Raw genomic sequence first — 17,577 nt, 5'->3', positions numbered from 1 at the left:
ATGCCTTTTTAGAGATGTACTTTGTCAAGAGTGAGCATTTTATTAAAATCCTCCCATTGTGTTAAGGGCACTATAATGGATACTCTGTGTACAAAGATGCTAAGAGATGTGGTCCCTCAGCTCAAGATGTTTATATGCTAACAGAGAAAGAAGACCAATCTATACACACTCACACACACACACACACACATGCGTGTGCGTGTGCATGTGCGGCTGTACTGGAATAGTTGCTGCAGCTTAATCAAGCAGAGGAAGGAGAGAGGTGTATGTGGCTTATGTTACAAATTTTATGTCATTTAATGTTTTTTGGTAAAATTTATAGTCACACTATATAAAATTTGGAAAAATAGAAGAAACAAATCCTGCTTCACTAATAGAACCACTGCTAGGCTTTTGTTGTAATCTCTTTATATTTTTACGCAATAATAATTGAAATGGTTAAACTTAAAAAAATTTTTTTTCACTTAGTATGTCATACCCATGTAGTAAAGTAGAAGATTACTTTTCATGGCTCCATTTTTAAGTGACTTATAGTATTCAATTGAGGATAGATATATCTATCTTAACCATTCCCATTTTACTGGGTATTCAGGCTTTTTTTGGTTGAATAAAGCTGTGAAGAACAATTACAGAGTGTTAGCAGCTTCTTTGTGGCCAGGTGAGGTCCACTGGGGGGAAGATATGCTGTGATGACTGCATTAAGAGGGATTGCAGCGGAGATGTTTCCCAGGAGACGGAGATAGGACAGAGAGCAGCAGCAGCCTAGGTGGCTTACAGCTTTACAGGGACAAGAGAGGCGAGAAGTAGCCACGTCCTTAGCAAGTGAACCAGTGACTTGAAGAAGACAGAATTCAGGATGCTGAATTTTAAACCTTATTAGTGTCTCTAGATTAGAAAATTTTGTTGTAGCCGTAACAAATTACCACAAATTGAATGGATTAAAGCAGCACTCATTTTTATCATACGGTCCTGTAGGTCAGAAATCCCACATGGGCCTCCCACAGCTAAAATCAAGATGCCAGCAGGGCTGTGGCTGTTGCTGGAAGCTCTGGGGCAGAGTGTGCTGCTAAAGCTTATGCGTGTTGCTGGCTGAGTGCAGCTCCTTGTGGTGGCAGGACTGAGATCCCCATTTCCTGGCAGGCTGTCAGCCAGGGGCCCACATTCCTTCCTTTGCTTTCCCTGAGCTCCAGAGGCCTCTTTCTGGTCCCTGCGTGTGGTCCCCTCTCCGAGCCGGCAGCAGTGCATCAGTCCTTCTCATGTGTCAGAACTGACTTCTGCGACTGCATCTCTGGCCCCACCCTGAGAAAGCTTTCTGCTTTTACAGTCTATGTAGTTACATTGCCCACATGTATACCCAGGATAATTGCCCCATCTCAAGGTCCTTAATTTTAATGACATCTGCAGAGTCCTTTTTCCCACATAACCTAACATATTCATGAGTGAACATCTTTGGAGGACCATTGATCTGCCTATTAATGTGAGGGTTTTCTCTTGGGAGGTTGAAAACAGCTTTTAACATCACTTTTCATCAGTTTTACAAGTAAGCTACCACTCTTAATTTATATACACTACTAAATTTCCCTGGGGTTTTTAGTTATGTCACTTTGTTAGCTTAACATGTTTTAAAGTTAAAAAAGGGTTAACAATGATTTTTACAGAAATATGAAGTACTGATTTTCTTTTCAGTGATATAGAAAGAAGATAGGAAAGTCTTTCCTGTCTCTTCAACTGGCCATCTTGCCAAGGCAAATAGATACCTTTGTAAACAGCAGACTTTGTAATGAGGTTGTATGTAGTGGCTGTGACTTGTGGAGGTAAATACATGGTCACAAACCTTTATTCTAAGAGTTTGTTTTATTTATTATTAATTTAACACATATTACAGGAACTACTTGGTGCCAGGCATGGTGTTAGGTTCTAGGGATACATGTTTATTTCTGCTCTTATAGGACTCAGTGTTGCTCAGAAAAGAGAGAATCTTAAAGTAATTATAGTAAATTAGGATGGCTGTTAGCATAGTAGAGGTACCTGATTCTGTGGGGCACATAGCATCATGGAAATCACAGTAGAGGGACACGATTCTGTGGCACACAGCCTTGCATGTCACAGTGTTCTTGCAGCTTGTTCCCAAGTAGAAATGTCAGATTTCTGTTGGCCCTCTGACTCCAAGGTTTCTTAGGGATTTATGGATTGTGGATGCTGTCAGTCTTCCTGGAAAGCAAAGTTTATGATTGTTTATATTTTTCAAGTAGTTTCATTGTCTGTAGTTTTTAAATTTCGTATTCTTCACTCTTTGAGTTTCTTTAAAATATTGATTGTTCTCTAGTTAAGTAATAAAGAAAATTAGTTATTTTACACTGTGTTAGGCATAAAGCACGTAACAAGGTACAAAATGATGACTATGCTATGGGAAACAATTTTCTTAAAAAGCCTGATAAAGCATTGTGGTAGTTACTGTAATATATTAGCAGCAAAAAAGTAATTTGTGTAGTGCTGTGCAGTAGAACTTTGTGTGGTGATGGAAATGTTCTGTACCTGTGCCGTCAACCCAGCAGCCAGCAGCTGCTTATGGCTGTTGAGTGCTTGAAGTATGGCTAGTGTGACTGAAGAACGCAGGTTGTAATTTTATTTTAATTAATTTAAATTTAAGTAGCCGGTTGTAGCTAATGGTTATTGGATTGGACAGCACAATTCTCTGTCATATTTGAAATATGTTTACATAGTCATATATTTTTTAAAGTATAATAATGGTTTCTAGATTAATGGATTTGGAGTTCCAAGTCTGAGGTGGCTGTGGACGTAGTTCTAAGGGCTTGCGGCCACTGAGGGGTCTGAGGTCCATGAGCCGCAGCAGCCCTGTGCTTCCGGGTGTGGGCGTGCCCTCCTTGCCCCCGAGCCGCCCACCTGTGCAGGTGTTGCAGGAGGTCTAGTGCTCACGCTGCCCAGCTGGTGAGCTGGGGTTCTGTCCTGGGTCTTTCTGAGCTACCTGGTGCCACTTGTGGAAATCTTGTGAGTCTAAATGTTTAGTGAACCTAAGAAGACCCCCTGGCAACCAGGCACAATTCACAGTAAAAACAAAACACTTAATAGATTGGGCTGCGGACAGACAGACAGCCCAGACTCACTGAAGGTGTAGCGCCCTCTCAGTTGTTTGTAACTACTGTTTAGAAGGTAGTTCTAAAAAGATAACATTGATACAAAGGGAATAAAAAGCCCATTTTTAATTGAGCTGCTGTGGTCCTTGGTGGATGGCATACATACTGTCCACAGGAGGCCACTGGGGACCTTGGTCACATGATGTAACTGTGTCCTCTCAGCCTCACAAAAGGCTGCTTCTGGTCACCCAGCTCACACTCACCCCCAGGGCCTCTGTGCTGTCACCCACTCTGTTTTCCTCACAGCAGCGTCACTGGCTGAAATGGTCATTTTTATGTATTCATTTGTTTTTTGGTGTGTGTTTGTCTGCAGTGTAAGCTCCATGAGAGCAAGGCATCCTTCCTTCTGTTTACCTCTCTCTCTCTGTTGCTGTAACAGGGGCTGGACCTCAGGAAGACTCCTGAATGAGCCAGTGCTGGGAGAGAACACTTTTAGGTTTTAAAATTTTACCTCGCATTTAGGTTTTTTAAGCTACTAAATGTTGAGACTGGATGAGATGGTATAATAGTTGGAACAAAATGTTGGTGAATTTTCTGTCATTTCCAAGGAAAAGCTTTGGTAAAGAAACACTCTTTATACATTGTAGAAATTCAACACTGGTTTTGCCTTTTGTTTTGGGACTTGGGACTGTTTCTCCTGGAATCAGGAGCTAACCGAAGAGAGTCCTTTCTGTTTCTCTGTGTGACCTCAGAAGGACCCCCTTTCTTTCTCCCCAGTGACCTATCCAAATGTTGAAGACTGTATTTAAAAACAAAAGAAAACCAAAGCTATTATGAACCTTGCTGTTTTGATCTATGAAACGAAGACCTTAACATGATGAGCCATTGTTAATGGCTGTGCAAGAGTGACAGAGTGTGTAGGAAAAGTGTGTGACATGGTCTCTGGATGTGACTTGTAATAATAATCCTCATTAGCTCTCCCCTTCTTCTCCCCTCCCTTCCAAACCTCCATCAAACCCCCACCTTCATGTCCCTGGTTCTCTCTATTATTAGGGAACAAGTGTGAGGGGGCATCGTCGGGTGCTGTAGACCTGTGATAGCGCATCTCAGGAGCATCCCGCCCTCTGTACATTGTGGGGAAATGAGACGATGACCATCAATTTAATGTCTTAGTTCTCCTGTGTGTTAGAACTTTATTTCACGCCCACCCCGCCCTCAACGCCCTCAACTTTTCAGTACCAATCTCTCAGACAACATTTCTTTATTGCAATCATTTGACTATCCTGGGTCAAAGCCAAGTCAAAACAGCCTCTACTTAGGGGTCATTATACTCCCAGAATATGCTAAGAATGTAAAAGGAGTATAAAAAACGTACTCATGAAAATAGAGATCTTTGTTGGGGGCTTTAAGTGTGTATGGTGCAAACATCTATGTAGCACTGTAGTGTGACTATCTTATAGGGATGTATGTGTATATTTTACATTTTACATCAACTTTATTGAGGTATAATTTACATACAGTGAAATGCACTCATTTTAAGGGTGCAATTCCATGATTTTTGACAATTGTGAGGTACAGATTTTTTTTTTTTTTTCTTTCGGTATGCGGGCCTCTCACTGTTGTGGCCTCTCCCATTGCGGAGCATAGGCTCCGGACGCGCAGGCTCAGCAGCCATGGCTCACGGGCCTAGCCGCTCCGCAGCATGTGGGATCTTCACGGACCAGGGCAAGAACCCATGTTCCCTGCATCGGCAGGCGGACTCTAAACCACTGTGCCACCAGGGAAGCCCCAGGTACAGATATTTTTTATAGAAAAATGAGGTGCAACTTTCAACTCTCTTGCAGTTCATTGGACTGTTGCAGCTTAGAAATGGGAATAAATAGAATAATATGGACCATATGGGAAAAGATGAGGCCAACCTAAAACAAAGAAGAGTAGTGATTGTGCTGTTTGTAGTTCTCACCTGATGTGGAAACCCATATGAGCTTGTTTTTTTATTGTGTATGTGCACCTCTTGAAATCATACAGCTTCTCTCAATTGTAGGGAAATACAGATCATTATCCTATGTATCGTCTGATGGTAGTTTTTCAGAGAGAATTTTTTTTACGCAAAATTGAGTAAAATTCATGCTTGTGGAAAAATAATTTATATTCAATTTATAACAGAATTTTATTGATTGTGTTCTCGTTTGGAGTAACTGCAGGGAAAATTACTTGGGCTAACACAAGTGGGATACCATTTACTAGGGATTTAGCTGTAGAAAGAAATTCATTTCAATTTCAGTGGTGACAGCTATTGAGTGAATTTTCCTGTGATATCCTCACAGCAGGAAGTGATATATTGTAACTGTGGTTCCCTTGATTTCCTACACACCCAGGAAATCCAAACTGCAGGGATTGTGCTTTCTAGATGTCTGAATAGCCTAGCTTATGTGGTCAGAGTATTTTTTTCTTAACATCCAAAGTGGGTAAAATTGTGATTGCAAAAGTGGATATTATGGGTGATGTTCAAAACCTTTGTTTCCTCTTTTTGAAATTGTTTTTCCATTTGTGCTATGATTACACCTGACTTCATGTGAAAGGGTTGTATTGGGACTTGGTATACTTTTATAGAATGATGTAGGAAATCACAGTTCATTCTGAAAGATGTATTAGCTTACTTTTTAATTTAAACAAAGAAATATGTTTCCTTGATGCAGGGATCAGTTTTGATTACTCGTGATGCTTTCTTCACTGCTTTTTTATTTGATATCAGTTTTTAAAATATGATAAACTATAGCTGCCAGATAGAAAGGAGTAAATAGGGTTAACCTCTTTCAAGAGTACTGGGGAATAGTTGACGAAGAAAGGAAATGTGTTTTCTGTGTTACTATCTTATGAACCTCAGAGGCTGTTTGTTGGTGGGGAGGGAGGGTGTAGAGGTGCTCCCTGAGGATGGGAGGAGGGTTCTGTCTGGCCTAGCCCAGGGTCCTGCGGTCTTCCGGACTCATACCCACCCACCCGCACCCCCGGCCCCCAGCACAGCTTCTTACAGATGAGAGGAGAATGGATTGTTGTGATTAAGTGTTGAGGTGAGTCACGCAGCCCCAAAGACTCCCAGACACAAATGTGTCACACATACACACACCCTCCTCCCCAGTGATTCCGGTTACCTCCGAGCTAATCAGAATTCACGATTGCTTCCCAGATAGTAGAAATGGGAGGCTGTGGCTCAAGTTTGGAACCTTGATTCCCAAGCACAGTGTTATGAAAACAAGCATATTTACAGCTGACTTGAGTCATTCCTTTAGTGGCCCAGTTGCAGCTTGTATTCCACTTATGACCAGCAGAGTCTGATCTTCACTTGGCAAATAGGAGTCGTCAGGGTAGGTCAATTGACATTTCTTTATGTGGACCTAGGCCTCAGGGGAAGCACTTGATTGCTTCGTGTCACTGTCCTCACTCTACGACAGTGCTGTCCAGAAGTATATGAGCACCACAAATACGAGCCACATGTGTAATTTTAAATTACTTCAGTGACATTAATATTTAACTCATATCCAGAATATAATTTCAACATGTAATCGATAGGAAAATTTATTAATGAAATGCTTTACATTTTTTCATACCAAGTTTTTGAAATCCAGTGCAAATTTTACACTCATGGAACTTCTTAATTCTGACTAAGCTGCATTTCAAGTGCAGCTTAGTCACAGTTGGCTGGTGGCTACCATATTGGATATGCAGCTCTGCAAAGCTGGGTTCCATTGAAACCTGCAGTGTTTGAGTTTGAAGTTTTGCACTGTGGAAACTTTCTAAGAGTGTAGCTATAGATAAAACCTTCCAGATCATCAGGTTATTCAAGGACATCTAAATTCTACTTTAAGATTAAATATTTTATGTGATAGTATAAAGAAGATAGGAAAGAAATACATTTTTTCCCTGATATTCAAGGGAAGAAAGTGGTGAATATTAAAGAGTAGAGAGAAACAACAACAAAAGTGTCCACATGTAACAAATTGAGGCCTGGATGATAATGACGATTACAATTTGAGTGAAGTGTTGGCCGCATTGGCAAGGTCCAGGCCATGTTTAGTTCCAGCGTGAAGATTGCCAAGCCCAATGGTGCGAAGCCAGATGAGTTTGAGTTGGGCATCTCCCAGGTCCTTCTGAAGCTGGAGATGAACTTGTACCTCAAGGCCCAGCTGCGGGAGCTGAACATCATGACCACTGAGGAAATTGAAGTTGGTGGTGGTCGGAAAGCTATCATAATCTTGTTCCCATTCCTCAACTGAAATCTTTCCAGAAAAATCCAGGTCCGCTAGTGTGTGAGTTGGAGAAGAAGTTCAGCGGGAAGCACCTTGTCTTTATCGCGCAGAGGAGAATTCTGCCTAAGCCAACTTGCAAAAGCTGTACAAAAAATAAGCAAAAGCATCCCAGGAGCTGCACTCTGACAGCAGTGCACAATGCCATCCTGGAGGACTTGGTTTTCCCAAGTGAGATTGTGGGCAAGAGAATCCGCGTGAAGCTGGTTGGCAGCCAACTCATAAAGGTTCATTTGGATAAAGCGCAGCAGAACAATGTGGAACACAAGGTTGGAACATTTTCTGGTGTCTATAAGAAGCTCAGGGGCAAGGATATTAATTTTGAATTCCCAGAGTTTCAGTTGTAAACAAAAATGACTAAATAAAATATTATTCACAATTAAAAAAAAACAATTTGAGTGAAAAATCGTGCGGTAAAGTCTTACATCTCATTTGATCCTCACAGCAGTCCTCAGAAGGGGTACTTTTGTGACCCCTTTTGTGATCCCTGTTTCCCAGTGAGGAAACTGAAAGCAAAGTCACACAGTGAGTCTGATACCTGCTCTCCTCGTCAGTCTGCTTGGCTCACTCCCTTACTCTGCTATGCTCCCTGATTGCTTTGGGCAGATTGGACTTGGAAAAATTATGCAAATGAGGCAGAATTACAGCTAATTCCTAAAATGTTGCAACTATTCCACTACTCCTTATTCCCTCCCTCAAGTTGCATCACTAATCGGAAAATGGGAAAATGATTGGAGAGGTGTCACTCGTTTTGCCAGCTGTGTCCTGTGGCATTTGTGTCTCAGTGGTGCGACTCGTGAAGGCCACTCGAGCAGAGTTGTGATGGGCCGTCATGTGCTGAGATCAGGGCCACAGCAGGAAAGGTTTTTTTTCTTAACCAGCTAATCTTGTCATGAGACCCACAAATCCACTTTAATATAATTTCTTTTTGTTTTCGCCTCTTATTTTCAGCACTCAGAAGCAACTCCCTGTTGAAATCTAAGTGCTCGTGTTGACATTGGTGGTGTATTGACTGAGGCTTATATTTCTGTTGTTTCTACAAAGACCAGGCATGGGTCTGCCTTTCACAGATCAGATGTGTGCAGATGTGTGTGTTTCTGATTTACCTCTTTATATATCCACTGCATTTCTATTGTATAGATTTGATGTTTGTGTCGTAGTGTTTGGGAGAACTGGTTCTGTGTGGCTGTGACTGATTGTGCCTTCCTCTCTCTGTTATGCCTCAGCCCTCCTCCCAGCCCCCTATCGGATTGTTTAATTGGATTGAAAATAGGATCATGTCAAATGTGGTTATGTAAATATGTGTTAGGGATATTTTGAAAGTCTCTTCTCCTTTCAACTCTTAATTTGTTGAAACTGTTGATTTTACAATTTTCTGTTTACTGTGATTTTTAGCCTTATTGGAAAACTAACTCTGCTTACATCTTACTGTTTAATGAGCAAGACAGTGTGGGAGGAAAAAGTTCCTCATATGTGACCGAGTTTTAATTAAGTTGCATGTAGGCTTACTGAACAAATGCAACAGTAGAAGATGCTTTTATATATTTTGTGTGCCATTAGCTCTCTTATTGTAGATTGGATAACTTAGGACCATCACCTCCAAACAAAACAGAACAAAATAACCAAGGACAAACACTGAATTACTTATGTGTTTGCAAAATTCAGTTTTCTTAGAAAATACTATTATGCATAGGTTTAGGTTTTTAAAGGTTTTAAACCTGAAAAAACCTTAAATATTTATTAAAGTCTTGATTTAGCACTATGTTTTTGCAAAAGGAGATAGAATTGGCTCTTTATTTTAACGGTTTTTGTTCAGAGACCTGCGTTTCAGGACCTACCTGCCCAGTTTCAGCTCTTTTTTCCCCTTGCTTCTGCTTGTCTCTTTTGCCACCTAACCCAACATCTTTGTCTATAAACTGTGAAATTTCCTTGGCTTTGCTTGTGTCTTTCTGCCTGTGCATCTGATATGTGCTAACCCTCTAGATGCTGAGAAAAACAGACTTTTTTATTATCCCCAAATGTCACCTCCTTATCACATGCTTACTTTTAACAACCCTCCAACAACCCTAATAAACTCATGTCATATACTTTTCTGAACCGGGTCAAAATTTAAGAATGTTTTAATACATATAAAGTTGTTCAACTATGAATGGTAAAAACACTAAAACAACCAGGCCTGTGACTTTTCAGTTATTCCTTGACTGTGGTCTTCTGCTCTTCCCCTCTGCCGCCCAGGCCCGCCTTCTCCCTGATGGTCAACCTCCTCTCCTTCGGCCTTGAGCTGTTCCTGCTGGCTCGGCAGGCGTCTGCTTAGCCATCTCAGCCATCTCAGCAGCGTTTTCACGACACTCAGAATCCTGAATGCTGTCCCTGGGCGGCTCCCTCTGAGGTGCCCTTTCGGGGCTACATGTGGTTTGTCCTCCTCCCCCTGCTCTGAGAAGGGCCTGTTCTCTGCGGCCTTGTTGGGGCTCTTATCACCTCATCACGTCGTACTGTTTGGGGCACCTTTGGGTCCGTCACTACTTTGTGACTCTTCCTTGGTCACAGAAGTGCTTGATGAGGGATTGAGGAGCTATACAGAGACTCTTGAAAGCTTTTTTTAAAAAGGTAATTAGAAAAGGACAACAACTGGGATGTAGAAAAAGTCTCTTACAGAGAGCCTGACAATCTAATGGTATTTTAAAAAGTAAGGTTTGTCTTGGGTTTTCTGCATTTCTCTATTTCTGTTTGGGGAGTGAAGGTGTTTGTGTTGCTTGTACAGTGCTGTGTAATTGCTACATTTTAGCAAACACACACTGTCGCCTTTCACCACAGACAGTGTTCTAATATAACTCAGTATTCATGGACCCACATCTTTATTGTTTTCACCACTTTTCTGGCTTTTTGGTGACTTGAGAAAAATGATACCATTTTACCTTTAGTGCCTTTCACCTGATACTCTAGCAAACAGAAGATAAATTAGCATACAGGATGGAAATAAATCACTATAGCTCCTAATCCCTTACTGTCCACATTTATGGATGAATAATTAATGCATAGTTTGACTTACGCTTTTTCTTTTTTACTTGTGGCAAATTAGTGGCTAAACTGAGAATTAAATCAGATCTTGACTTTTTAAGATTCTCTGATTAATCAAAACTTCCTCTTTACTATTGTAAAGCAATTATACTCCAATAAAGATGTTAAAAAAACCCAAAAAGAACATGGGCTTCCCTGGTGGCGCAGTGGTTGAGAGTCTGCCTGCCGATGCAGGGGACACGGGTTTGTGCCCCGGTCCGGGAAGATCCCACATGCCGCGGAGCGGCTAGGCCCGTGAGCCATGGCCGCTGAGCCTGTGTGTCCAGAGCCTGTGCTCCACAACAGGAGAGGCCACAACAGTGAGAGGCCCGCGTACCTCAAAAAAACAAAAAGAACAAAACTTCCTCTTTATATTTGGCAGGATAGTGATTAGTGACATAATTTGATTTTTGTGGCCCATTAAATGTTCTTTGGTCCGCTGTGTTGAAAAAAATTACATTTGTGCTACATCTCAATTTATTCTCTTACGGAAGGTTAGAAGCAGGAAAGCTTTTATGCTGACTAAATCCCCTTTGTTAAAACTGTACATCAGTGACAGTGAGTGTTTCTTAAAGCTGTGAGTATTTAAAATGAGCTGAAAATAGTATTTTCTGCTGGGTTTGTGTGTGTGTATATCGAACCAAATAGAAATTGTTTTTACTGTTAAAAATTACAGTAAAATATTTTTAAAAATTAAAAAAAGTTATAAAAAGTTTTTATTACTTTTTCTGTTTCCCCAGTACCACGATTAAGAAATGTTTGTTCATAAAATTGACCAAGTTTTTAAAATCATGAAACTAAGACTACATATATTTTTTTCTTTTGCTTTATAACAAATTTAATCAGTTATACATATACATATGTTCCCATATCCCCTCCCTTTTGCGTCTCCCTCCCACCCTCCCTATCCCACCCCTCCAGGCAGTCACAAAGCACTGAGCTGATCTCCCTGTGCTATGCGGCTGCTTCCCACTAGCTATCTACCTTACGTTTGGTACTGTATATATGTCCATGCCGCTCTTTCACTTTGTCACAGCTTACCCTTCCCCCTCCCCATATCCTCAAGTCCATTCTCTAGTAGGTCTGTGTCTTTATTCCTGTCTTACCCCTATGTTCTTCATGACATTTTTTTTGTTAAATTCCATATATATGTGTCAGCATACAGTATTTGTCTTTCTCTTTCTGACTTACTTCACTCTGTATGACAGGCTCTAGGTCCATCCACCTCATTACAAATAGCTCAATTTTGTTTCTTTTTATGGCTGAGTAATATTCCATTGTATATATGTGCCACATCTTCTTTACCCATTCATCCGATGATGGACACTTAGGTTGTTTCCATCTCCGGGCTACTGTAAATAGGGCTGCTATGAACATTTTGGTACATGTCTCTTTTTGAATTATGGTTTTCTCAGGGTATATGCCCAGTAGTGGGATTGCTGGGTCATATGGTAGTTCTATTTGTAGTTTTTTAAGGAACCTCCATACCGTTCTCCATAGTGGCTGTACCAATTCACATTCCCACCAGCAGTGCAAGAGTGTTCCCTTTTTTCCACACCCTCTCCAGCATTTATTGTTTCTAGATTTTTTGATGATGGCTATTCTGACTGGTGTGAGATGATATCTCATTGTAGTTTTGATTTGCATTTCTCTAATGAGTAAAGATGTTGAGCATCCTTTCATGTGTTTGTTGGCAGTCTGTATATCTTCTGTGGAGAAATGTCTATTTAGGTCTTCTGCCCATTTTTGGATTGGGTTGTTTGTTTTTTTGTTATTGAGCTGCATGAGCTGCTTATAAATTTTGGAGATTAATCCTTTTTCAGTTGCTTCATTTGCAAATATTTTCTCCCATTCTGAGGGTTGTAACACTATATTTTGACAGTTCATTATGTATGTTTTTGCTCATTAGTGTAGCAGCTGCATTCATTTGGAAACTGTGTGATATGAAGCTGCCACCAGGCTCTGAGGGTGGTAGAAGGTGCCTTACCTGTCCTGGGGGCTGTTAGGAGTCTCATCTTGTAACATCCCTGGGCACTTCCAAGTAAAAGCCAAAGTTCCGGTCTCATAAGCTAATGTGATTTGTTATTAAGGATTTAAAAATAAATAAATTTATTTATTTATTTATTTATTTATTTATTTTTGGCTGCGTTGGGTCTTCGTTGCTTTCCCTGGGCTTTCTCTAGTTGCGGTGAGTGGGGGCTACTCTTCATTACGGTGTGCGGGCTTCTCATTGTGGTGTCTTCTCTTGTTGTGAAGCATGGGCTCTAGGTGCGCGGGCTGCAGTAGCTGTGGCTCGCGGGCTCTAGAGCGCAAGCTTACTAGCTGGGGTGCACGGGCTTAGTTGCTCCGTGGCATGTGGGATCTTCCCGGACCAGGGCTCAAACCCATGTCCCCTGTGTTGGCAGGCGGATTCTTAACCATAGCGCCAGCAGGGAAGCCCCAAGGATTTTTATTCTTTTATGGCAGCTCTATTTGTTCCTTTTTCTTTTACCTTGTTTGCCTTCCTTTCTCCATCTATTGCCATTACTTTACTGAAGGTCTTTACAAAAACTTCTCTTGCCCGGAATATTGCAATATTCTTCCAACTGGTTTTCCATTTCCCAATCCCTCCCTTTCTAGTAATTTCTCTACACTGCTTTCTTTCTCGAGTATAAACCTGATTATGTGAATTCTTGTCCAGAATCTTTTTATGGTTCTTTCTGCCTGCAGATCATTGGATACACTGCTTCTCATGATTTGCCTTTCTTATATCTGAAAATCCTCCCCCTTGGCTTCATCTATCGATAACTTTTCAAGTATGTATTAAATAGCTGTGACGTACCAACTCCTTTAACCAAGATATATAAGTTATCCTTTCTGATTCTGAATGAGTGGAAGAGGAATCTCATTCCCAATTCTTATGCTTCAGTTCTTCATTTCTGTCACTTTTCTTCCAGGGTTCCACACTTGCCCTTACTGGGTTGGCTGGTGACCATCTTCTTGTCTATTTACAGTATTTTTAGAAGTATGATGTCTGACGGTTTCCTTATAGTCTCTCTGTAGTTATTTATACCCAGTAAATTCTTTGTATTTATCATTGCTACCATTCTCTTTCTTAACTTTTTTTTCTTGGAATTTGGTCCCTTTGTATATTCTATTAAAACTTTGAGGAACAAGCATTTTATACTGGCATTCAGGCAAACATATGTGTCCTCTTTATACATCTTCTCTTTGTACTTTGTATACTGCATTAATCTGGGCTGAGAAAACTACTCAGTGACTATGATCATGTTTGTACATCATTTTACCATTTATACAGGACTTTTGTATTTGTTCATCTCTTTGAGCTGAGCGGTCCTGTTAGATGATTGTGATCAATTTATAGCCTAAAGCTTACAGTGGTCAATGGAGTGGGCTAGCATCTCCCAACTGGGGGATGACTCCTCTACAGGATCATGCTGCCTCCCTTCCCATTCTGTTTTATTTTGTGTTCCTCTGTACTTACTGGTCAAGACTGCAGTTGCTCTGTGTACTGGAATATGCCTTACTGATTTTAATTAGCACTTTGAATTTATTAGTTCATTTGATCTCCCCAGGATTTCTGTTAGTTAGGCAGGCCTGGCCTTATTAATACCATTTTATAAATGAGAATAGTGCAGGTTACCAGTTTGCCAAACCAATGATTTAAAGAACAAAAACAAAAGCAAGTCTTCAGACTTGTAGACTATGCTGTTTTCACTGCCTTGTGTGTAAGACATATTGGAAAGTGAAATATGTTTTTATTTTGGGGGATTTCATTGAAACAATTCTCTGGTTGTGTTCTATATTAAAATGTAAAATATTAAAATTAAATGGCAGCTGTTGGTTTAACTTAGCATGACTTTTGTGTGGCATGGCGCTACTATGATAAAGGGAATGGATATAGTCCAATGATATGCTGTCAGAAATTTGTTACTGGAGGGAGAAATAATACCAAAGGCAAGAAGATGTGTTTTAGGTACAGGATCATTCTGTGTCACTCTCTGGCGTTCTGCTTGTCCTGCTCTCAGAGTGATTCTCAGGCCATTCTTAGCCCATGGAGGGAGGACTGTCGGAAGGGGACATCTACACTTGTGACAGTCTCCTTGCCAGTGGCTGCAGCATCCTGAGATATCCAGTAGTTTTGCTTCATAATCCGTACCTATTGCTTAATCAATAACCTGATTGACTGTAGGAACAACAGCCTTTCTACAGAGCATCTTGAGGGTGTATGTTATCCAGCAGCAAGAAGCTATAGTGCTGAGCAGGTAGAAAGTAGAGCATCTGAAATCCCTTGTTATTGTAATGATACTTTACTCCAGAACTTCCCTTTAGTGTGGAGTCTGCATAAACCTCAGTTTGACTATGGTTTTCTATGTAACCTTGCACCTGTTCTTCGCCACGTGATCCCTGAATATCTGCATCTGAGTCAGTGTTGATGGAGCTGTGGGTGTGGAGTTGTGTCAAGGAGATGATAATGTACACAGGTGGAGGGCTTTAGGTAGTATGTGCCATGTTATATTTCCTAATTTCTAAATAATACAAGAGGAAAATGTATCACAGGGAAGAGAATGGCATGGTATAGTGAAGAAACAGGAAGTTGGGAGTCAAAAAGTTTGAGTTCCTGCTGCACTGCTGACTTGCTGTCTCATCTAACAAGTTCTTCACTTCTCAAATGTAAAGTAAACCTGCTCTCTTGCGGCTGTTGTGAGGATGTAATTAAAGGATATATCCTCTAATTACAAAGGACGCTTTGTAATTAGACTTTGTAATTGGACTCTTTGTATATGTAAAGTGCTGTTCACATGTTACTTGTTTTAATGAATAGTGATTACTATATGTCTGGTCCTTTAACAAAAGATATTTCAATTCTGACCTCCTGTCAACACTGCAGGGCAGGCAGTGTCATCTCCATTTGACGGACAGGGATCCTGGGGTGTGGAGAGTCTAGGTGACTCACTCAAGGGCCTACTGAGTGATGACTCTGGATGTAAGCTCCCATTTATTCCTAGCTCTGCTGCCATGCTGTCATAAGGGGTCAGTGGGAGAGGTGTTAACTGTAACAACAACTTGCATATTGCTTCCAAGAATGGAAATGGCACCCTAGATTAGGAATCGGGAGATCCAGATGAGCACTGCATTTCTATATTAATTTTGGTAAAGTTACTTAAATGTATTCTATTAAATACCTTTATAACACTTGGGTATGTTTTTCCTAAGGTATGTGTAAAATCTCTTTGTGACTTTGTATCAGAATTTTAAAGATTTCCTTTGAACTGATCAAAATATGTTTTACAAATCCTATTCTAATATTTTGTTCTTTTTATTTTTAGTCATTCATACACTGGTCAAGACTACAGTACACAGGGAAATGTCGGGAAGGTTTCTTTAGATCAGATCGACTCGGTAAGCATCTCATCCTTTTAAACTTAAACCTTTGTCAATGGAGGAAGCACAGATTTTCTTCAACCAAAGATTATTTTGCGGGTGGGGAGATGGGAGGGAATGTTGTTTCATTGCTTGCCAATCATTTTTAAAAGAATCCCACGTGCTATACATATGATTTTTTTTTCATCATAAGAAAACCAAAAAATCAGAAAATTATTTGTAGTCTGATAAAAACAGAATTTAATCAGTTTTCCAAAGGGGGAATTCTTTTTAAGTGATGACAACTAAATAGTGTTTATTGTTTATATTTAAATACCATATACATATAGTAAAGGAGAAATGTAAGATACTAAGTATATCCATTTGCTAGGGCTGTTGTAACAAAATACCACAGTCTGGGTGCCTTAAACAACAGAAGCTTATTTTCTCACAGTTCTGGAGGCGAGCATTCCATGGTGAAGGTATCAGCAAGTTTGGTTTCTCCTGAGGCCTCTCTCCTTGGCTTCTAGGTGGCTGCTCATCCCCGTGTCTCTTCCTCTGCTTAGAAGGACCCCAGTCACCTTGGACCAGGGCCCCACTCCCATGAGCTCATTTAACCTTGATTACCTCCTTACAAGTCCCAGCTCTAAATACAGCCACATTCTGAGGTCGTGGGTTTAGGACTTGGCATATAAATTTGAGGAGGATACAAAATTTATTCTATGACACTAAGGGTAGGCTCCCATCTTATGTTGCCACTAGATTAGTAGGCAGCTCATTTCAGCTTCACTTTGTGGCTCCCTAGGAGAATGAAAGAGTGCACACTTTATTATACTTTTACTTTATAGAATTTCTCTTTAATACATTGTAGAATTTCTGCATTACCCCAAAAAGGGAAACTGAGTCAGCCATAATTAATCTTTGTTTAGACAATTACCAGATTACTTAAAATAAATTAAAAATACACAGGTGAGGTTTTAATGCTTGGAAACAAGAGTTATGATGGTGAGTAGGGGGAGACCCTGAGCTTTTGGAGTCTGGAATGAATAGGTCATCTTCCTATGAAAAATTATAATCAAGTAGAAGTTGTTACTGTGAAAGATGAAGAGGCTGCCTGGTCAGTCAAGGGAGCAAAGTGATACCTGCCCCTGCTTATGGGCAAAGTTGAACCTGCTGAGGAGCCTGTGAGAGGTGGGAGTTAAGTCTCAGGAGGATGCTTGAGGAGGTCAGGGAGAACACAGTTGAGACCATAGATGAAAAAGGTTTCCTTTAAAAATAAATAAATAAATAAATAAATAAATAAATAAATGTATGTATGTATGTATGGCTGCATTGGGGTTAGTTGCTGCGGCAAGCAGGGGCTACTCTGTTGCGGTGCGCAGGCTTCTCATTGCGATGGCTTCTCTTGTTGCGGAGAACAGGCTTTAGGCTTGCGGACTCAGTAGTTGTGGCATGCGGGCTCAGCAGATGTGGCTCGTGGGCTCTAGAGTGCAGGCTCATTAGTTATGGCGCATGGGCTTAGTTGCTCCGTGGCATGTGGGATCTTCCTGGACCAGGGCTCGAACCCATATCCCCTGCATTGGCAGGCGGATTCTTAACCACTGCGCCACCAGGGAAGTCCGAAAAAGGTTTTCTTTTAATTGTTAATTTCTTTTTTTTTTTTTTTTTTTTGCGGTACGCGGGCCTCTCACTGCTGTGGCCTCTCCCGTTGCGGAGCACAGGCTCCGGACGCTCAGGGTCAGCGGCCATGGCTCACG

At 40.8% G+C, this 17,577-nt stretch overlaps 1 protein-coding gene and 1 pseudogene across 3 annotated transcripts in view; both read left to right on the top strand.

Moving 5' to 3' along the window:
* Positions 1–17,577, top strand: part of PRIM2 (DNA primase subunit 2) — a 276,717-nt gene that overhangs the window by 167,890 nt on the left and 91,250 nt on the right. For both annotated transcript variants that reach the window (XM_081246598.1, XM_081246597.1), the window contains exon 9: positions 15,787–15,859. In XM_081246598.1, coding sequence (XP_081102724.1) covers positions 15,787–15,859 — 73 coding nt within the window. The remainder of the gene's footprint in view (positions 1–15,786; positions 15,860–17,577) is intronic.
* Positions 7,139–7,916, top strand: LOC308623977 (small ribosomal subunit protein eS7-like; annotated as a pseudogene). The gene has a single exon. The product of its transcript is annotated as a small ribosomal subunit protein eS7-like (transcript).

Source organism: Mesoplodon bidens, assembly GCF_964165515.1.
Source record: "Mesoplodon bidens genome assembly, chromosome: 10".
Lineage (NCBI taxonomy): Eukaryota > Metazoa > Chordata > Mammalia > Artiodactyla > Ziphiidae > Mesoplodon > Mesoplodon bidens.
This window is presented reverse-complemented; position numbering and strand designations above follow the sequence as displayed.